The sequence below is a fragment of the Bidens hawaiensis genome, unplaced genomic scaffold, assembly GCF_021521415.1.
Source record: "Bidens hawaiensis isolate Kalapana, Puna unplaced genomic scaffold, B.hawaiensis_p1.1 tig00064740_1, whole genome shotgun sequence".
Taxonomy (NCBI): domain Eukaryota; kingdom Viridiplantae; phylum Streptophyta; class Magnoliopsida; order Asterales; family Asteraceae; genus Bidens; species Bidens hawaiensis.
The window spans coordinates 30971-49753 of NW_027501547.1; the positions used below are offsets into that span (position 1 = coordinate 30971).

Sequence of the window (18783 nt, forward strand, 5' to 3'; positions counted from 1 at the left end):
AACAACTATTTTAACAAAACAAGTAAACAAAAGTTCAGTTTCCGGTTTGAACTAGTTTCGGTTAAACCGAGGTTAGTCTTATACAAACCCACACCATGGAACTTGTAAATAAGATGAATAAACTAAAAAGGGTTAGAAGTTAGTCATAAGTGATATGTATAATAAGTTATGTGTGTGTAAATATATATAAAGAACACGAAGCTCTCCATGAAGCCTTGCCTTATGACATTCGAAACTTAACCAACCGGAGTCGGTGAAGTAACAAATAAAGGAAACAAGGGGTGTGTATTATATATATATGTTGTACCACCATATTCAAGAGTTAGTAATGTTAGATGAACAAGTTAGAATTAAAGATAAAACTCAGTTTGACTTTTAGAAGTCAAACCTTCAAGAACACAATGAAAACAACCTTAAGATCTTTGAATTTGAGAGAGAATTTGAAGTTGTAGCAGAGATTAATGGATGGAAAGGGTGGTGTATATATAGGGCAAGTTGAAATGGTCAAGCATAAAGGGTCTTACATGAAAATGGGGTGTTTTGGTCACATGTATGCATAAAAATAACCAAAAAAAAAACGTGCAGCTGCAGACTTTCCTTCGCGCCCCGCAACCATCCTGTCGCGCCCCGCGAAGGGGTTATTTCCTGATTTTTCAAAAATGGCAGTTTTGGTCCCCGAAGTTCGTTTTAAGTGATTTTAAGCGTTTTAAAGACCGAAATGAATGTTTTCAAGACCCAACAAGTGTAAAACAATATTGTAACATAAAATCCATCATTTTTATTATATCAAAGGTTTCGGTTTACAAAACGGGACGGCTTACATCAATAAAGTTTACAAAACGAATACGAATCGTGACCCGAAATTGACGAATGTCACATAGTCGACCCGTGGGTTTTAGTGAGCAGATGGGTATGTAACCCTAACAACCCATTTTTAAAAAAAATATCAACCCAATTTGACCCGGTTTAATAATCTCTATTTTTGTGAATAACCCATTCTGACCCATTTAATTAAATTACCCAACCCATTAGGTTTTTAAAATAACCCAAACTGACCCAAATGAATGGATTTGGGTCAGGATTGCCCCATCTAGTTTATATATGTATTATAGATGATGTTTTTGCATAACTTATAAACATTACTTTTACGTATCGCTTTTTTCTAGAAGATACTCGTTCAAAGCATCATATACCAAATCGCTTAAATGCACTTTGTTTTGTGGAGGAGTTAACGCCTTGTTCTTGAGTTTTTTTAACCAAGGAAAGAAAAGGAAAGGAGAGGGAATGATAATAAAGGGAATGGGAGATAAGGAAAATTTTTTTAAGGGAAAATTACCAAAATAAACATGTTTGATCAAGAATTTACCAAAATAGACATGTCTATTTTAGCCTACATCTCTCCAATCATTGGTTTTTTGACCAATAAACAACTAACACGTCACCGAAGCCGGCTAAGGCGGCTAAGACTTAGCCACCACTTTATAGGCATGGAATTTTATGAAAAGTAAATGGGTCTCACATTTGGTCAATAAAAATTTGACACGTGTCCAAGGCGGCTAAACTTATCCTACATCTATGGTTATTTAGCCGGCATCTTTGACTCTTAGCCGGCTTTGGGATACGTGTCTATTTAGTTAGTCGGCTCCAAATATTTCTTCTTAGCCGGCTCCAACTAGGCTTGTAGGCTGAGGCTTCACTTAGCCGCCTTCTTTTTTTCATTTAGCCGTCTAATTTTTGCCGCCAAAATTGAATATTTTACCAAACTTACCAACTCTATTAAATATTTAGCCGGTTTCACTTAGCCTTCTTCTTAGCTGGTGTAAATTTAGCCCCCAAAATTAAATATTTTTACGTACTCAATTAATTATTTAGCTGGCTTCGCTTAGCCGTCAAATTTTTTTCTCTTAGCCGGCATGTTTTAGCCATCAGAAATAAATATATTTATCTACCCAAATTTAATTTTTCACCAACCATTTTTTTATAAAAATATACAACCATTTCATAAGATGTAGTGAATATGGTTGTATAGTTTTATAAAAATGGTTGGTGAATAATTAAATTTGGGTAGGTAAATCTATTTATTTCTGATGGCTAAAACATGCCGGCTAGGAGAAAAAAAATTGACGGCTAAGCGAAGCTGGCTAAATAAATAATTGAGTAGGTACAAATATTTAATTTTGGGTGCTGAATTTTCACCGGCTAAGAAGAAGCTAAGTGAAATCGGCTAAATATTTAATATAATTGGTAAGTTTGGTAAAATATTCAATTTTAACGGCTAAAATTAGACGGCTAAATGAAAAAAAGAAGGCGGCTAAGTGAAGCCTTAGCCTACAAGCCGAGTTGGAGCTGGCTAAGAAGGAATATTTGGAGCCGACTAACTAAATAGACACGTATCCCGAAGCCGGCTAAGAGTCAAAGATGTTGGCTAAATAACCATAGATGTAGGCTAAGTTTAGCCGCCTTTGACACGTGTCGAATTTTTATTGGCTAAAGGTGAGACCCGTTTACTTTTCATAAAATTCCATGCCCATAAAGTGGCGGCTAAGGCTTAGCCGCCTTAGCCGACTTCGGTGACGTGTTAGTTGTTTATTGGTCAAAAAAACCAATGATTAGAGAAATGTAGGCTAAAATAGACATGTTTATTTTGGTAAATTCTTGGTCAAACATGTTTATTTTGGTAATTTTCCCTTTATTTAATTAAGTGTGTTCTTGAGTTGAAAGAAAATTAAAGAATAACTATGTTAAAAATTAATTATCCTTAGTAATCTTCTCATATAAATTGATTGGAAAAAAAATTCAATTTAATCTATCCTCATTTCATTTCATTTCATTTCATTTCCATCCTACAAGACATCCATTTTTTTTAACTATCCGGATTTCTTCCCTTCTCCTTTTGAAAAACTCAAGAACACATGGCGTAAGTGAAAAGAGGACTCGCGTTTTCTCCTCTAACTCCCAACCACCAGTCAATACGAAGACACTTACTTCACCTGCGTTTACATTTTATTTACGATCACCTACTACGCTAGGCTAGGGTTTCAAATTCAATCATCATATATACTCACACACTTGTTGTTGTGTTTGAGTAATCGAATCAGGTATGACGTTCGATGAGCAGAGCATTGGATTTGTTAAAGCTCTACAGGTATTCAATTCATTATTATTATGTACTATCAATTGGACGACTAGACGCCCTGCTTGCGGTGCGCACATATAATGTATATATGTGTGAACCCTCGGGTGGGCAAAAGTAAAATTGCACTAATTATGACGTTATTTTACTAATCTCGTGAAAATAACGTTAAAAGTGGCGGAAGGTTAATCAGGCATCATGTGGTGGCGTTGATAGCCGAAAGACAAGGGCACATGCACCGATCAGCCGGTGTCCCGATGATTGAGTGCTATGTGCCTTATGTCCAAGGCTTGATGCAAAACTACTATCGAGCCGGGGGTCTCACCGGAAGCAGCCTCTCTATCCCTATGGGATAGAGGTAAGGCTGTCTACATCTTACCCTCCTCAGACCCTACCATAGCATTGCTATTGGTGGGATATACTGAGTACGATGATGATGATGATGAATTGGACGACTAGTAGGTGTTTCTGTTACCACTACACTAGTAGACTAGGTTTCTTTTTTATTAGTAGCTTAAAGTGTGATGTGAATATATTCTAATATTAGGAGGGCAAAATTAAACCCTAACTAATCACTTGCAGACTTGAATTTGGTTCAAAACTTGTGAATGGCTCGCATGGTACTGGTGGTTTGTGTTAATAAACATTTAACATGTTCATTGTGATGCTTGGGGCTGTAAACGAAGCTAACGAACTGTACTGTTCGTCAGGAAGTTTGTTTATGTTCATTTAAAATTGAACTAGCATGAGCAAGGAATTTCGTTCGATAATGTGTTCGTTTACATTCTTTTATGTTCATTAACGTTTGTTTATTCAAGGTTTTTAATTTTAATATTTTTAATGACTTTTCTATTCTTGTCATATATATTTAAGTAAAAGTATTAACTATAAAACACACATATATAAGTATATTATGTGATTTATTATATGCAAATCAATATATGAATATGAATGTTAACAAAAACACAACACAAACCTCATAGCCAGACCGAACTGTTGACACCGACCATTCCTTTTTTTGTGAACAAGTACTAACATCAGGGCACACAAGGCTAATCAGTTGGTTATAGGATAGGGTTTGGTTCAAACTTGTGACTTGCTTAAACTGTTTTGGTAGTCTGGCTAATTTAACATTTTCACCAGGGATTTTCATCACACTTTAAGCCGTCAAGCATCATAGAACCAAATATATCTATAGTTTAATCTCTCACAAATTTAATTGTAAGTTAATTAATACTAAAAAAACTACATGCTTTATGTGTGTGAAAACAAATGTAGAAGTGGAAAAATGTTTGCTGTTTGTTTAGTTCATAGACTATATGTTATAAGTGAGTAAACAAAGCATTTGTTTGTGCAATAAGATCATTAAATAAAATAAACTTATTTCTTTCCAGTTTCTATCACTTAGGTTGAAACCGATTTTTGTGGTGAAAACGTGATTGTTTGTCCCTTAAGAAGAGGTGAATGGACTTGAAATTGAAATCTGGAGAGAAAAGAAATGAGGAAAATAGTGCACAGGACAATGCAAAAAGTATCCACTGCATTATTATTTTTTCTCTCTAAATGCATACTGATCGTATATGCAATGCCGTTTGTTTTGGGATATGATGAGTCTTACTTAAGGTTTGTTGGTGTAAGATTGACATTGTTAATCTCAATGGCTTTTCTCTTGAATTTTGCTTAGTAGTGAGTTATATCTTCGTGTATTGCTACTTGACCAATGTGTCATAACATACCCAACTTAATGGCGATTGTTTACCAAATATAGAGATATGTGTTTTAAGCCTCTTACTGGCGATTGTTGGAGGTCGCTTTGTGATGCTGGAGTAATAGCTATTTTTTGTATTGCTAATCGACTTTAGTTGTTTTATCATGTTTTAGGAACTCAAAAACTTAAGGCCTCAGCTTTATTCGGCAGCAGAATATTGTGAAAAATCTTATCTGCACAGTGAACAAAAACAGATGTAAGAATCATCTCACTGATTACCTATCAAATTGAGAGCTTAGCCTCAGGGTCAATTGTATGAGTAATTTACTTTACAAACTATCATATTTAACTTTTCATGGTAAACAAACTATTATTATTTATTACAGTAATTCTTTTAGGATGTCGAATTAACATGTTTCCTCTTTTAGCAAAGTTTCAATCTAGAATCATCCATTTATATATTTTTTGCAGGGTCCTTGATAACCTGAAAGACTTCGCCATTCGAGCCCTTGTTAATGCTGTTGACCATATTGGCACTGTTGCTTACAAACTAACAGACCTTGTGGACCAACAGACTTTAGAAATTTCATCAACAGAGTTACATGTTACATGTTTACATCAGGTTAGATATATTAATTTTTCTCCTAAGAGATCTTTGATACAACCATAATGTAGTTATTGACTTCTAAAACCATTGGTTTTCATCTCTTGTTGCAAGCTAATCAGTAATCACCATTTAGTACAAAAATGTTAACAAAAGAAGAAACACTCTACAAGAATGGGGATTTTTGACAAAAGAAAAATTCTGGTTACAATACCTTTTTTTTTTTTTTGCTTTTTGCATCTTAATATCTTACTATCCATATTTTGTCCAAAATCACCTTATTTTGCAAGCTTTTCTGTATCTGTGGCATTAAAACAAGATCGTGCCTGTGGTTCAGAAAGTTAACCAACCTACATAATATGACTATATCTTTTTTTGTTGTTGTTAAGCAACTTCTTACATGCCAAACGTATACGGATAGAGAAGCTATTAGGCAGCAACAATTGTTAGCAGTTTTACCAAGTCATCACAAGCATTATATTTTACCCAGTAAGAATCTTATCTTTATATTGGAATACTTAAATAATGCTCATTAATCAGCATGCAACAACTTAATGTTCCTTTTGGTACTGTGCCTTTTATTTCAAGCTAGATTCTGTCAACAAAAAGGTCCATTTTAGTCCACAGTTTCAAGTTGATGCCACAGAAAGCCATCTTCAACCACGACCTCGTCAATTTACTTCAGGTAACATATAGTCATATACTGCCTTCACCCATGAAAACTGCAACACTGTCTTTCCCAAGATGAATTTAAGTTAATATTACCTATTTGCCCATCAATGTCACTAAAAGTCAATTGATGGTATTGACTGTTGAAGTGGGTTCAGAAGATTACGTTAGTGATACAAGCCAAACAGAAGAACTCAACCCAAAAGACTAGTCTGATAGGTGAGGGAACCCATTTGGCTTATAAACCCCACATCAGCTGCCCATACAATTGATGTGAAACAAGTCTCATACCTTGCAATGGTTTCAGTCCGTAACAGTTAGTTTGTCATTGGTAAAAAAAAGTTAGCTTTTGAACCATCTAAATTGGCTTCTTGTTCCAAAAAAGTTAGCTTTTGTGATGGTTATTTCTTATATATTTTACTTATTTCTCTAGAGTTTGCTGTTCCTGCAAACTATACTGTTTTTTGAGCATTTTCACAAGGTCAATTGCTAATTTTTCTAAAAAAGTCAAGTATGGTGGATTAGAAAGTCAAACATATAGTCAAACCTGTATACTTTGCGTTTAATCCAGGTACCCCAGCTGCAAATACTCTTTCTTGGCATTTAGCAACTGAAACCAAATCTACTTTGAAAGGGACTTCATGGCCGTTCACGAGGTAATCCGTAATTTTTTCTATTCTCATATCATTGAGTAAACAGATTTAAGGCCTGAAAAAACGAAATGGTAAATAACAAGATATTATTTTTCTTTATATTTGCAGCGTTGAAGATTCCAAAACTTCCCGGCGTAGTACTCCTACATCTGTTCACACGTCCAGTATGCATGAGTTTACTTAGTTTGCTATATTAGGTGGATACTGGAAACTGAAATCTAAGTACTTGTCTGTGTAGATTTTGAAGAGAACATGGGGAAAAGAACATTAACAAGTCAACTTCAGTTGTCGAATGTAGGGCCCGCTTCAAGTTCAGCAATGCAGACATTTGGCATCACACAAAGGGTATGTCAAAATGAACAAAAACTATTATTATTTGAATGTTAGCTTCTGCACCGATTTTGTTTTGGTCCACAACCGAGAGGGTATTTTAGTCATTTGGTAATATGCAATTGATGGAATGACAGGATCTGGATGAGGGTCCCAAGCCAATGACACCGTTCCGATCATTTGATAACCCTAGGCGCACACCTGCTCGCAGCAAGAGCCTGTTATCGGCTTTCTTTGTGAAGCAAAAGACTAGCAAACAATTGAAAGGATCGGCTTAATAGTATCCAAATGCAAGGTACAAAAAGGGTTTAAAATGAGTCACCCGCAGAATTTTATTTTGTTAGCATTTAAGTTGATTCGTATTAATATAAATAATTTGAACAGTGTGTAGGATCAGGAATGCAGCAGAAGTAGTCGGTGTCAGTACCAGTATCGGTAAGTATGGTTGTAGCGTGGAGTTGTATATGTTGTAAGAAACACATAAAATGTGTGTAATAAATAGGACTTACCCGTTCTTTCCTCTTTGATTCTGAATTCTGATTGATGAGAGTAAAGCAAGCATACATTCATACATTGCATCTTATGCATATTAGATCATCATATCACGTCAAAACTGTGTTTGTGTTGAACCAATTATGCCGCTCAGGGGACTTTTTCATTATAATCATAAGTTGATCTGGCCTTTAACAGCCGAAGACCAGAAAACATTCATTTAAAAACTAAAATAGAATGCTCAAGTTCAACCTATTTTCTACATCTGGATATCCTTTTAATGCAACTAGAAGAATGCTTGTGCAATGCGACGTGAGCACAAACACTGCAAGTCATGTAACGTGTTAATTTTTTCCCAATTACAAACGAAGAGAAATTATGGTGGTATTTTATTTAGTAGCTCTTACATGTAGCTTTTTTCTTCTTATTTTTGAATGACAGAATAACTACCTTTAATCCAACGTATTTCTTTAAAATAATTGTCATTTTCAAACTTGTTAATTAAGATTATCTTTATATTTATAATCATACTTAATAGAAAAATTAAAGCACATTAACTAATGTAAAGCTTTCTACTAACCCCGGAAATAAAGGGGAAATACAAAACCCACAAAATGGGCTATAAAATGGAGATGAACAGACCAACGTGAACAAAACAAACTAGTTATAAACCATGAGCATTGCGTCAGCAAATTGACAAAAATTGGGTTGGTATCAGGGGCAGTTTGTTTCATTCAGATCTGACTTAATAAGTCAATACTGAATGAACATCTGTCACATTCAGCAACAACAGTAAGGGGCAGATGTTTACATCTGAATGGAACACATTCAGCAACAACAGTAAGGGGCTGTTGTTTACATCTGAATGGAACCATTCAGATGTAAACATCTGATTTATCCAGACCTCAGACTGTTTGGTTTCAAACAAAAAAACATCTGAATGGTTATAATTAGATCTGAATTATTCAGACTTATTGTTGTTGCTGAATGAGACAGTGGCTCATTCAGATCTGAATGAACCAAACAGCCCCTAAGTCTGAATGATTCAGACATAATTTTAACCATTCAGATGTTTTTCTGTTTGGAACCAAACAGTCTGAAGTCTGAATGAATCAGATGTTTACATCTGAATGGTTCCATTCAAATGTAAACAAACAGCCCCTTAGTTAAGTTCAATTACAGTATGATATTGACACAAACACTAAACCAAAAGAGTAAGTCAATAAGCGACTAAAATAGTATCAACACCCGCATAGCTTATCATAAAAGAATAAACAACTAAAATAATACCGGCACTCTTATAATCTATTATATATAAAAAAAAGGTAAACGGCCAAAATAGTATCGACGCTCGTATATATGATAAAAAGAATAAACGGCAATATAATATCAACACCACTCATGTAACTTTTAAAAAACTAGTTTTTCTAAGCGTCGGGCCAGGTTGGATATGGTTATGTACCGGTCGCATTATTGCAGCTAGTCAACGCGAAAGCTAATATCAATTACGTTCGTTATAGTATATGCAATGTGGGTAAACCTAAGCGTTATAATCTATGAAATAAGTTCTTCAAATTAACTTATAAACAAATAAAATATTTAAAACGATGTTTATTCGGTCGGTAAAACCTAAAAAACCCAAACGTTGTTGGTGCCTAACGTTGGGGCGGTGAGTCAGTAAACCCAGGAAGCTGGTACAAATCGAGCATTGTGACGGTGAGTCGACGTGAATTCGGTCGGTTTCAGATACGTTCATCACAGTACCGGAACTAAAACAGAAATGTTGGCAAAATCCGGTCTTTGGTAAAACCCGAGCTTAATTGTCCCTTGTGTTGCGGCGGTGAGTCGACGTGAATTCGGTTAGTTTCAGTTACGTTCATCACAGTACTGGAACTAAAACAAAAATGTTGCAAAATCCAGTCTTTGGTAAAACCCGAGCTTAATTGTCCCTCGTGTTGCGGCTTTGATTCGGTAATATCCGAGCATTGTCGATTCCGGATGATGAGACGACACGAATAATCGTTTAACAATAAAAACCAAAAAAACACTATTGTGACATTCGTCAATTTCGGGTTATCTTGTATTTGTTTTTATGTTGTAAACTGACCCGATTTATATCCCGAACATTTTCAAATATATAAAATATTGGATTTTATGTTACTAAATCATTCCCACTTGTTCAATTTGAAAACCCCCTTTTACGGATTCGAAAACGCATTTAAAACGCTCAAATTACATCAAAACGAACTTTCGGGACGCATAACGAACCACGCAAGACGAGCTGGGCCAACCCACCCCACCCCGGACACGCTGCGCCGCGTGGCCAGGGCAGAGAGGGTCGGTCACGCGGCGCCTAGGGGCTACTGATGCAACTAGTTCGTTTTTTGGCTTGTTATATCACATGTTTAACTCTCTAAACCAATCAAAATGTTTGAAAATTTCTAAAGCAACCTTATGGATAACACTAACACTTTATCCTTCTTAAAACCAAGCCTCACCACTCATTTGAACATGCTCATACTCATCAAACACTCTCAACCTAAGTTCTAAGCTCCAACCTTCAAGATTCTTACTTGTTTGACCTTCAAGAGTCAAACAAGGGTTTCCTTTGATTTCTACTAACTCCTTATGATTCAAGCTTGTTGTTGCAACATATATATAATATACACCCCTTGTTACCTTTGGTAGTTACTTATCTGGCCTCGGCTGGTTAAGTTTCAGGCCTAGTAAGGCAAGGCTACATGGAGGACTTCGAGTTCTTGATATATATATATATATATCCGTGATTACTCTGTTACTTTATGGTATAATCTTTATATCCGTGATTACTCTGTTACTTTATGGTATCAGAGCCATGGATTTAAAGGGGGGTATGTGTTATGGTTCAATACTTAAATCTTAAATGATTAATCTATTTAAAAAGAAGAATACTATTAAAAACAATATAAACGAAGAGTATGATATTTCAAAAAATCTTGATTTATTGAATAAATGGACAATTACTCATATTAATCCAAAAGTTATATACCAAATTGGAAGTTTTGATAATTTTTTAAATTGGAAACAAGTTGTTAAATCAACTGAAGAAGCTGTGTCTGTCAGCAATGAATAAATGATAATAAAACTCTTAAACCTATCTGATTTAGTCAGATATAAAAAAGATTATAATTTCATTCATGTTGGCCAGTTCAAGTTGCTTTTAAACCTTTAACCCTACAAGGTTTACCAGAGAGTTTTATAGCAGTATTACGAGATGCTCGTAATCTGAATTGGAAACAATCATTAATGGGTATTATAGAAACTAGTTTAGCACATGGTCCGGTATATTTTGATGTTTATCCAGACCTACATTTGTCTTTATCTGATCAAAATATAGATGATGCTTTAACTTTATACGTAAAAACTCATGGATATAATTATGCACAGGGTTCATAAATAATTTGTATATGTTACAGAATATACTATAGGTTGTTAACAACGATGAATGCTAGATGCAAAAGAATAAATAAACAAATAATGAAACAATACTAATTGAAACAAATTATGGGAAATCAAATATTTTCATCAGAAGACCAGTTAAATGGGAAGAAATAACATTCCCAGAAAATTGAGTCATAAATAAGGCAATAAAAAAGCAACCACAAATAAAACACAAGTTAAACAAACTTATAGAAACACCTGAGGGTAATATAGAAATAGAATTCGAAGATAATGAATATAAATCAATATCACAAAGGCTTGCTAGGTCATCATCTGCTAAGTCTTATATTTCACCTCTAGATTATAAAGTAGAATTTCCTGAGCCCTCTAGGGCTTCTACTTCTCATATAAGACCCAATAGAGCTGAAAATTTAAATATTAATCATGATAATTTAGTCTCAGGTGTCTATCACCAACAAGTCAGAGAGGAAGATACCGTCTCTCAAATGAGTTTTAACTTATGATGGAATACAAAAAACTAGATTTTAGTCCAGGATCTGCCATTAGAAAGCAGATATGTGAAAAATATAAACAAGAAAAGTGGAAACCTTTTATAAAATGGTTTATGGAATCATTTCCAAAAGATGAAAGACTAAGGCTAGGAAATGAGTTTTATAGAGATCTTGAAATTTTACAACAAATTGTAGAATTTCCGGTTTGGTTCATAAACAAATATTCTCAAAAATATGTTTCTATAATAGAAAAAAATTATATATTAACTACCGGAGGTATTGTTAAATTGATATTTCCTCCCCTAAAAGACTTTGAAATGAAAAGAGAGAACGAAGAAATATACTTCTCTGCTTTCAAAAGGGCTATAACCAATTAATCCCTACAAGCAACTGTCCTTCATGTCAACCAAATAATAAAGCAAAATAATTATACAAATCTATGTCTAAATAATTTATCCAAAATCCTCCAAGAAACAAATAATAAGATAGAAAAATTCATTTCAGGTAATAATAAAGAGGGAGAAACAAGTAATACAAAAGATGATAAGCTTATAAAAATTCAACCTCCCCAGAAATAGAAAATTATAAAATAAAACCAATAAACCAGTTAATGGAAGTTTTAAAAGAAAAATTTTCCAAATTAGAATTAAATACTTTGGAAGAAGAAAATATGAGTGATGAAACTTTCGAAGCTTATACAATGGATTCAATAAATAGAATGAGTGGGAGAAAAAGACCAGAATCTTATAATACAAAATTTGCTGATAAACCAAGACAAAGAATGTTTTATTACCCTAGACCCACTCCTCAAGATGTTCTTCATGAAGAACAAGAATATGAAATTACCAATTCTTATAATGGAAAGTCCATATATGAATGGAATTTAGATGGTTATACTGATAGGCAAATATACATGATGACACATCGAATGATGATGTAATCTACAATAGCAAAGAATAATCAAAATAATGATAGTATTGTATGCAAAATGATAATTGCAGGGTTTACAGGTCAACTAAAAGGTTGGTGGGATAATTATATTAAACCTGAAAATCAACCTACAATTTATAATCATATTAAAAATGAAGATGGCCAAAATGTTTCTGATGCAGTTTACACTTTAATACTCACAATTATAGAACATTTTACTGGAAGATGGTCAGATAATTCTGAAACTATAAGAACTTTGTTAAATGGTCTAAGATGTACTACCTTGACATCATTCAGGTGGTACAAAGATGTTTTCTTAAGCAGGGTTTATGAACTCCCAGAGAATAACAGTTCTCATTGGAAGTCTAAATTTATTGATGGTCTTCCACCTTTATTTGCCGAAAGAGTAAGAAAAACTCTTAGAGGGGATAGTATTCAAATCCCTTATGATAATTATACTTATGGAAGGCTCATAGGGGTTTGTGTTCAAGAAGGCCTTGCCTTATGCAATGAACTAAAACTGAATCACCAAATAAAAAAACAAAATATAACGGAAAAAAGACAACTAGGTCAATTCTGTGAAAAATTTGGGATGGAATGTAAAAAAGAAAATAAAGAACAAAGTACTTATAAAAGTTATAAACAGGCTTCTAAAGAAAAATACTTTGCTAAAAGAAGGGAAAAACGTTATAGAAGGAAGTCAAAAAGAAAAAAAGACTGGACCCCAACATGTTATATATGTAAGAAGAAGGGTCATACAGCAAATAGATGCTACCAGAGAAAGAACATGAAAAATAAAATTAATAACCTAAATATAGAAGAAAATATTAAAGAAGAATTATGTAGAATTCTTGAAACAGAAGAATCTACCGATTATGATTCTGATCCAAATTCGAGTCCTGAAGACTGCGAAAATTGTTGTAAAAATGAAAAGTCGGATGATGAGATTTATAAAATCATATCCCAATTCCAAGATAATGATATTAATGAAAGTGATCTTAATGTTATAAATATTAAAACTTTAGAAGATATTCTTAAAAGGATAAGAGATCCCGAAGAAAAGATAAAAATTCTTGATATAATTTATCAAGAAGAAGAAAAGAAAAATGATATTATAAAAGAACCAGAAGGTCCTTATACTATGAAACAAGTCCATGACAGATTGAATAATAAAAAACATAATTCTTCAACTCCTGAAGATTTAAAAATCGAAGTCACAAAATTAAAAGGGGAAATAGTAAGTTTGAAGAAACAAGGCCATGACTTTGAAAAAAGAATCCTAGATCTTGAAAAACTTAGTATTTATAATAATATAGGAGAGACTTCAGGCAAATCCCCTACTTATTCAGAGATATTTCCCCCTCTCAATGAAGAAGATGAACATATTCATACTATAGAAAATATTATTTCTCAAAAATGGCTAGTAAAAATAACTTTACTAATTGAGAACAATTTCAAAAAGGATTTTATTGCTCTGATAGATTCAGGCGCTGACTTAAATTGTTTAAGAGAAGGTCTTATACCGACAAAATATTTTGAAAAAACCACGCATATCCTTCGGACAACAAACCACCAAGATATGGGAGTAAAATATAAACTTCCAAAAGCAAAAATATGCAACAATTGAGAATGTATTGCTACTTCATTCTTGCTAGTTAAAAATATATCTAACAAAGTTATACTAGAAACTCCTTTTTTATCAAATATATTCCCATTAAAGGAAGTCAATAAAAAAGGGTTCACAGCGACATATAATGGAAAAAATCTTTACTTTGAGTTCATAACTCAACCAATTGAAAAAAATGATAAATGAAATACTAATCCAAGCAAAGACTAGCCAAATTAATTTCCTTAAAGAAGAAATAAATATTCATACAATTGAAGAAAGTCTAAAAAATCCAAAATTATTATCAAAAATTGAACTCTTAAAGAGCCAATTTACAAATGATATATGTAATGATCATCCAAATGTTTTTTGGGACAGGAAATAACATATAGTTTCTCTTCCATACGAAGAAGATTTTCATGAAAGTAATGTTCCAACAAAAGCAAGGTCATGTCAAATGAACTCTGAATATATAGAGCTATGTAAAAAAGAAATATCTCCACTTCAACAAAATGGGTTGATACATCACTCAAAATCTCCTTGGTCATGCACCGCCTTTTATGTAAATAAGCATTCTGAAAGGGAAAGAGGTGTGCCAAGATTAGTAATAAATTATAAGCCTCTTAATAAGGTCCTAAAGTGGATCAGATATCCAATCCCAAACAAAAAAGATTTGTTAGATAGATTATATGATTCATTAATATTTTCAAAATTTGATTTAAAATCTGGGTATTGGCAAATCCAGATTGATCAAAAGGATAGGTATAAAACAGCTTTTAATGTTCCTTTTGGTTAATATGAGTGGAATGTTATGCCTTTTGGTCTTAAAAATGCGCCTTCAGAATTTCAAAAAATTATAAATGACATATTCATTCCTTTTCAAATTTTATAATTGTTTACATTGATGATATTCTAGTGTTTTCAAAAGATATTGAAACTAATTTTAAGCATCTAAATTTATTTAAAAATATAATTATAAAAAATGGACTAGTTATTTCTAGTCAAAAAATGATGTTATTTCAAACAAATGTTAGGTTTTTAGGACATATGATTGAAAAAGGGAAAATAATTCCTATCAATAGAGGTATAGAATTTGCAAACAAATTCCCTGACAAAATTATTGACAAGACTCAATTACAAAGGTTTTTAGGAAGTTTGAATTATATTGCTCCATATTACCAAGACCTGACAAAGGATTCGTCCATATTATATGTTAGATTAAAAAAGAATCCTAAGCCATGGGGTGAGAATCATACAAAAGCGGTGGTAAAAATAAAACAAAAAGTCTCTAACCTCCCATGCTTAACCATTGCTAATGCAAGTTGGGAACAGGTGGTAGAGACAGATGCTTCATACATAGGTTTTGGAGGGATACTAAAACAAATCTCTCCTCAAACTAAACAAGAATATCTTGTTAGATTTTATTCAGAAAAATGGTCTGACAGCCAAAAAAATTATGCTACTATAGCTAAAGAAATTTTGGCAATTTTAAAATGTGTTTTAAAATTTCAAGATGACTTATATAACCAAAAGTTTATAATAAAAACTGACTGTCAAGCGGCTAGATTCATGTTTAAAAAAGATTTTAAACATGATGTTTCTAAACAAATGTTTGCTAGATGGCAATCACAGCTAGCCCATTTGACTTTGAAATTCTATACAAAAAAGGAACTGATAATAGTTTTCCTAATTTTCTTTCCAGAGAATACATAAATGAGGAGAAAAATTAAAATCAAAGGTCCTTTAAAAATCTTATTTAATAATATATCACAGGATATAAACCTACATAGTCTAATTATAAGAGACTAAATGCAAAGAATCTCTAGTATACGAGATGATTTCACTATTCATCCATATAATAAAGAAAAGTCCATAAGACTTTATTATATAATAATGCATGATTCTATGAAAAGGATAAAACTCCTAATAGAAAAAGAGAAAATAATCTCTTCAGCATAATTTTATGTTTTCAGGAATGATTCCTCGAGGAAGAGGAAGAGGCTCTCCTAATAGAGGACGAGGCAGAAGTATTAGTAATAGGCAGGATATAGTCCTAGCTCAAATGGGTATAAGAAGGCTCATAGCTTCAAATATTGCTTCTAGCTCAAGTGTCGTTCATAACAACACAAATGATACTGAAATTCAAATTGATCCAAATGACCCATTATACGAAAAGGTCATGGCCATGATAAAGGCTCAAAGAGAAGAAGAAGCTTCAAAAGCTCCTACTTATGCCTATGTAGCCCAAGACAACGATGAAGAAGATTCTTGGTTCATAACCGAGAGGCAAAAGAAAATAATTCTTTTAAATCAAGAAGATGTTGAATTGTTTGATGATCCATGGGTTCTTATGCAAAAATACATTGAGCCGGCTTCATATAAAGCATCTTCTTATAAAACACGACAATACTATGAGAATGTTTTGCAGCTTACAGAAACAGCAAAAATAAGACATTTTTACCCGGGAGAAAGAGAGAAAAATATGTATAATTTTAGCAAAATTTTTATAAAAGCAATTATATCGCCACAAAAATGGGGATTAAGCACCTTAAAGGAGAGGGAATTCATATATCACGTGATAGGTGGCAAGCAAGTTTATAAATATAATTACTGGAATTATATCCAAGGATTTGAAAAATGCTTATTTTATGAAAATCCAAAGAGAAAACATTTATGGTTCATAAAGATTAGTGATAATATCTTTAAACAAGGTATATACCTTGCTGGTTTCAAAAATGGTTCATTTTATATGGATCAACAGTTGAAATTCTTCCCGTATCATTTAAAGGATTATATCTAGAATGGGTTAAAGTCTCTCCCAATCTTATAGAAGCAAAAAATAGTAATTTTTGGTTTGAGGGAATAGCCTCAATGTATTTTTTTATAGAATTTTTTGTTCCATGGATTTGGAAATGGAAACCAACCACATGATATACCTTACGGGATAATTTCCCATGTCTCAAAAGAACTTGTTATACAAAGTTTTGGACAAAAATGATCCGAACAAATGTGTCCACCAAACAAATCGAAGGCTAGGACACGGTGAATGCAAGTACTTCAAGAATAGAGTATTATAAAACCCAGTTAACAATGAAGCAACAAAAAGAGATCAATAGTCGATTCGAACATATTTCGAAAAGGCTTATAGAAGGCAAGCAAGAAATTTCAAAGTCCGAGATTATTAAATCCTATATGAAAGAAATGAAGAAGGAACTAAAGAAACATTTTTCTGCAGCAAGTTCCTCAAAGGCTATGTCTATTTCGTCTAATAGTCAAGGAGATTTTAATGAATACTCATATTTACCAGGAGAAGCCCAAGATACAGAGGACATCACATGCCTAGATGCAGACTTGTATAAATATTTAGAAAAACTCCAAGAAGAATTCATAGATCAATCGGGGGAATCTTCCCAAAGCAAACCAGACAAGGGACAAGAAAAAGCTTAAACGTGACAAAACACTTTCCCTACTCATAGTGGGAATCTCTGCAAAAGTTAATAATTCATCCTCATAATGGGAATCTCTGACAAAACCCCATAAGGCAGACCTTGGATGCCATTTTAAATGGCCATGCTTCTCCCATGAGGAATCTCTAGTTTTTATATAATATTTTATTTTCTGATTTATTTTTATGTATTTTGTTTCTTTCCGGTGTGTTTTCCCTATAAAAGGGGGTTTAGTTTCTAGTTGGAGACACGCTAATTCTGAGCATCTCCTTTCTTTCTGCAATTTTGTTTAATATTCATCTTATAATAAAACTTCAAGCTTTGGAGTCACTGGTGTATCTTTATCATCCTTATCATTCTTGTGCAAGTAAGCATTTCTTATTTTATATCCTAAGTTAATAAACATAATGATGGGCTAAGCCCATAAAGTATTGAATCATGGCATAAAACACCCCTTTAAGAAATGGTTCTAATATTACTTAAGTAATAATTAAGTAATGGTTAAAGTAACTTACTGGCTAAGTTAAAATTATAAACTGGCAGTTAGTATGTAAGGAAACTCTGTCCGTATGTTTAATTTGTTGTTAGGACGTCTTTTATTCCTTATAAACTACCTTGACGGTTTATTATTTTGTAAAATGCTTAGAACTTATTGACGGTTTTTTACTTTGTAAAATATAATCTTTATATCCGTGATTACTCTGTTACTTTATGGTACATATATATATATATATATATATATATATAAAACTTTTTTATACATACTAACCATGACTAACTTCTGCTCATTTTATTTTGTTTATCATATTTATGAAGTTTTATGGTTATGGGTTTGAAGAGTCTAGCCTCGGTTTAACCGTAAATAGCTCTAAACCGTAAACCGAACTTTGTTTACTAATTTTATTTAAATAATGACATAATTACAAATTTTGTCCTTTAAAATAAGACGAATTACGGTTCGTGTCCTTTTCTAAGTTTCCTTGCAGGCGGTGTACTTTAAACTTTTTTTTCCTACAAGTTTTGTCCTTTATGCTAACTGGGTTAGAAAAAGTCAGTTAAATCCCATCACGTGAGGCGCATGTGAGGGTAGTTTTGTCCTTTCGTTTATGCCTACAACAAAACCCCCTTTATCAGTCTATTTGTACCTCACCCACCAGACACCAACCCACCTTCTTCTTTCCCCATTCACCATCGTTAACCACTACTCAATCACCACCATCAATTCCTCCAGCCACCACCAGTCCACCCTACCCTCTTCTTCCCTTGCACCACCATTAACC

The 18783-nt window shown here is 33.2% G+C and overlaps 1 protein-coding gene across 3 annotated transcripts; it reads left to right on the plus strand.

Moving 5' to 3' along the window:
- Positions 1-3020: 3020 nt before the first annotated feature.
- Positions 3021-7611, plus strand: LOC143604318 (protein ABIL1-like). Of its 3 annotated transcripts, none has more exons than XM_077080834.1 (10): positions 3021-3145; positions 5015-5097; positions 5313-5463; positions 5835-5934; positions 6038-6130; positions 6686-6770; positions 6876-6931; positions 7006-7112; positions 7235-7403; positions 7506-7611. In XM_077080834.1, the coding sequence occupies exons 1-9, from the start codon at positions 3101-3103 to the stop codon at positions 7373-7375; spliced, it is 861 nt and encodes a 286-aa protein (XP_076936949.1). In that variant the 5' UTR covers positions 3021-3100; the 3' UTR covers positions 7376-7403; positions 7506-7611. The 3 variants fall into 3 exon arrangements, with proteins under 3 accessions (XP_076936949.1, XP_076936950.1, XP_076936948.1); XM_077080835.1 differs by having other exon boundaries at positions 7512-7611; XM_077080833.1 differs by having other exon boundaries at positions 7235-7392; positions 7482-7611.
- Positions 7612-18783: the final 11172 nt, after the last annotated feature.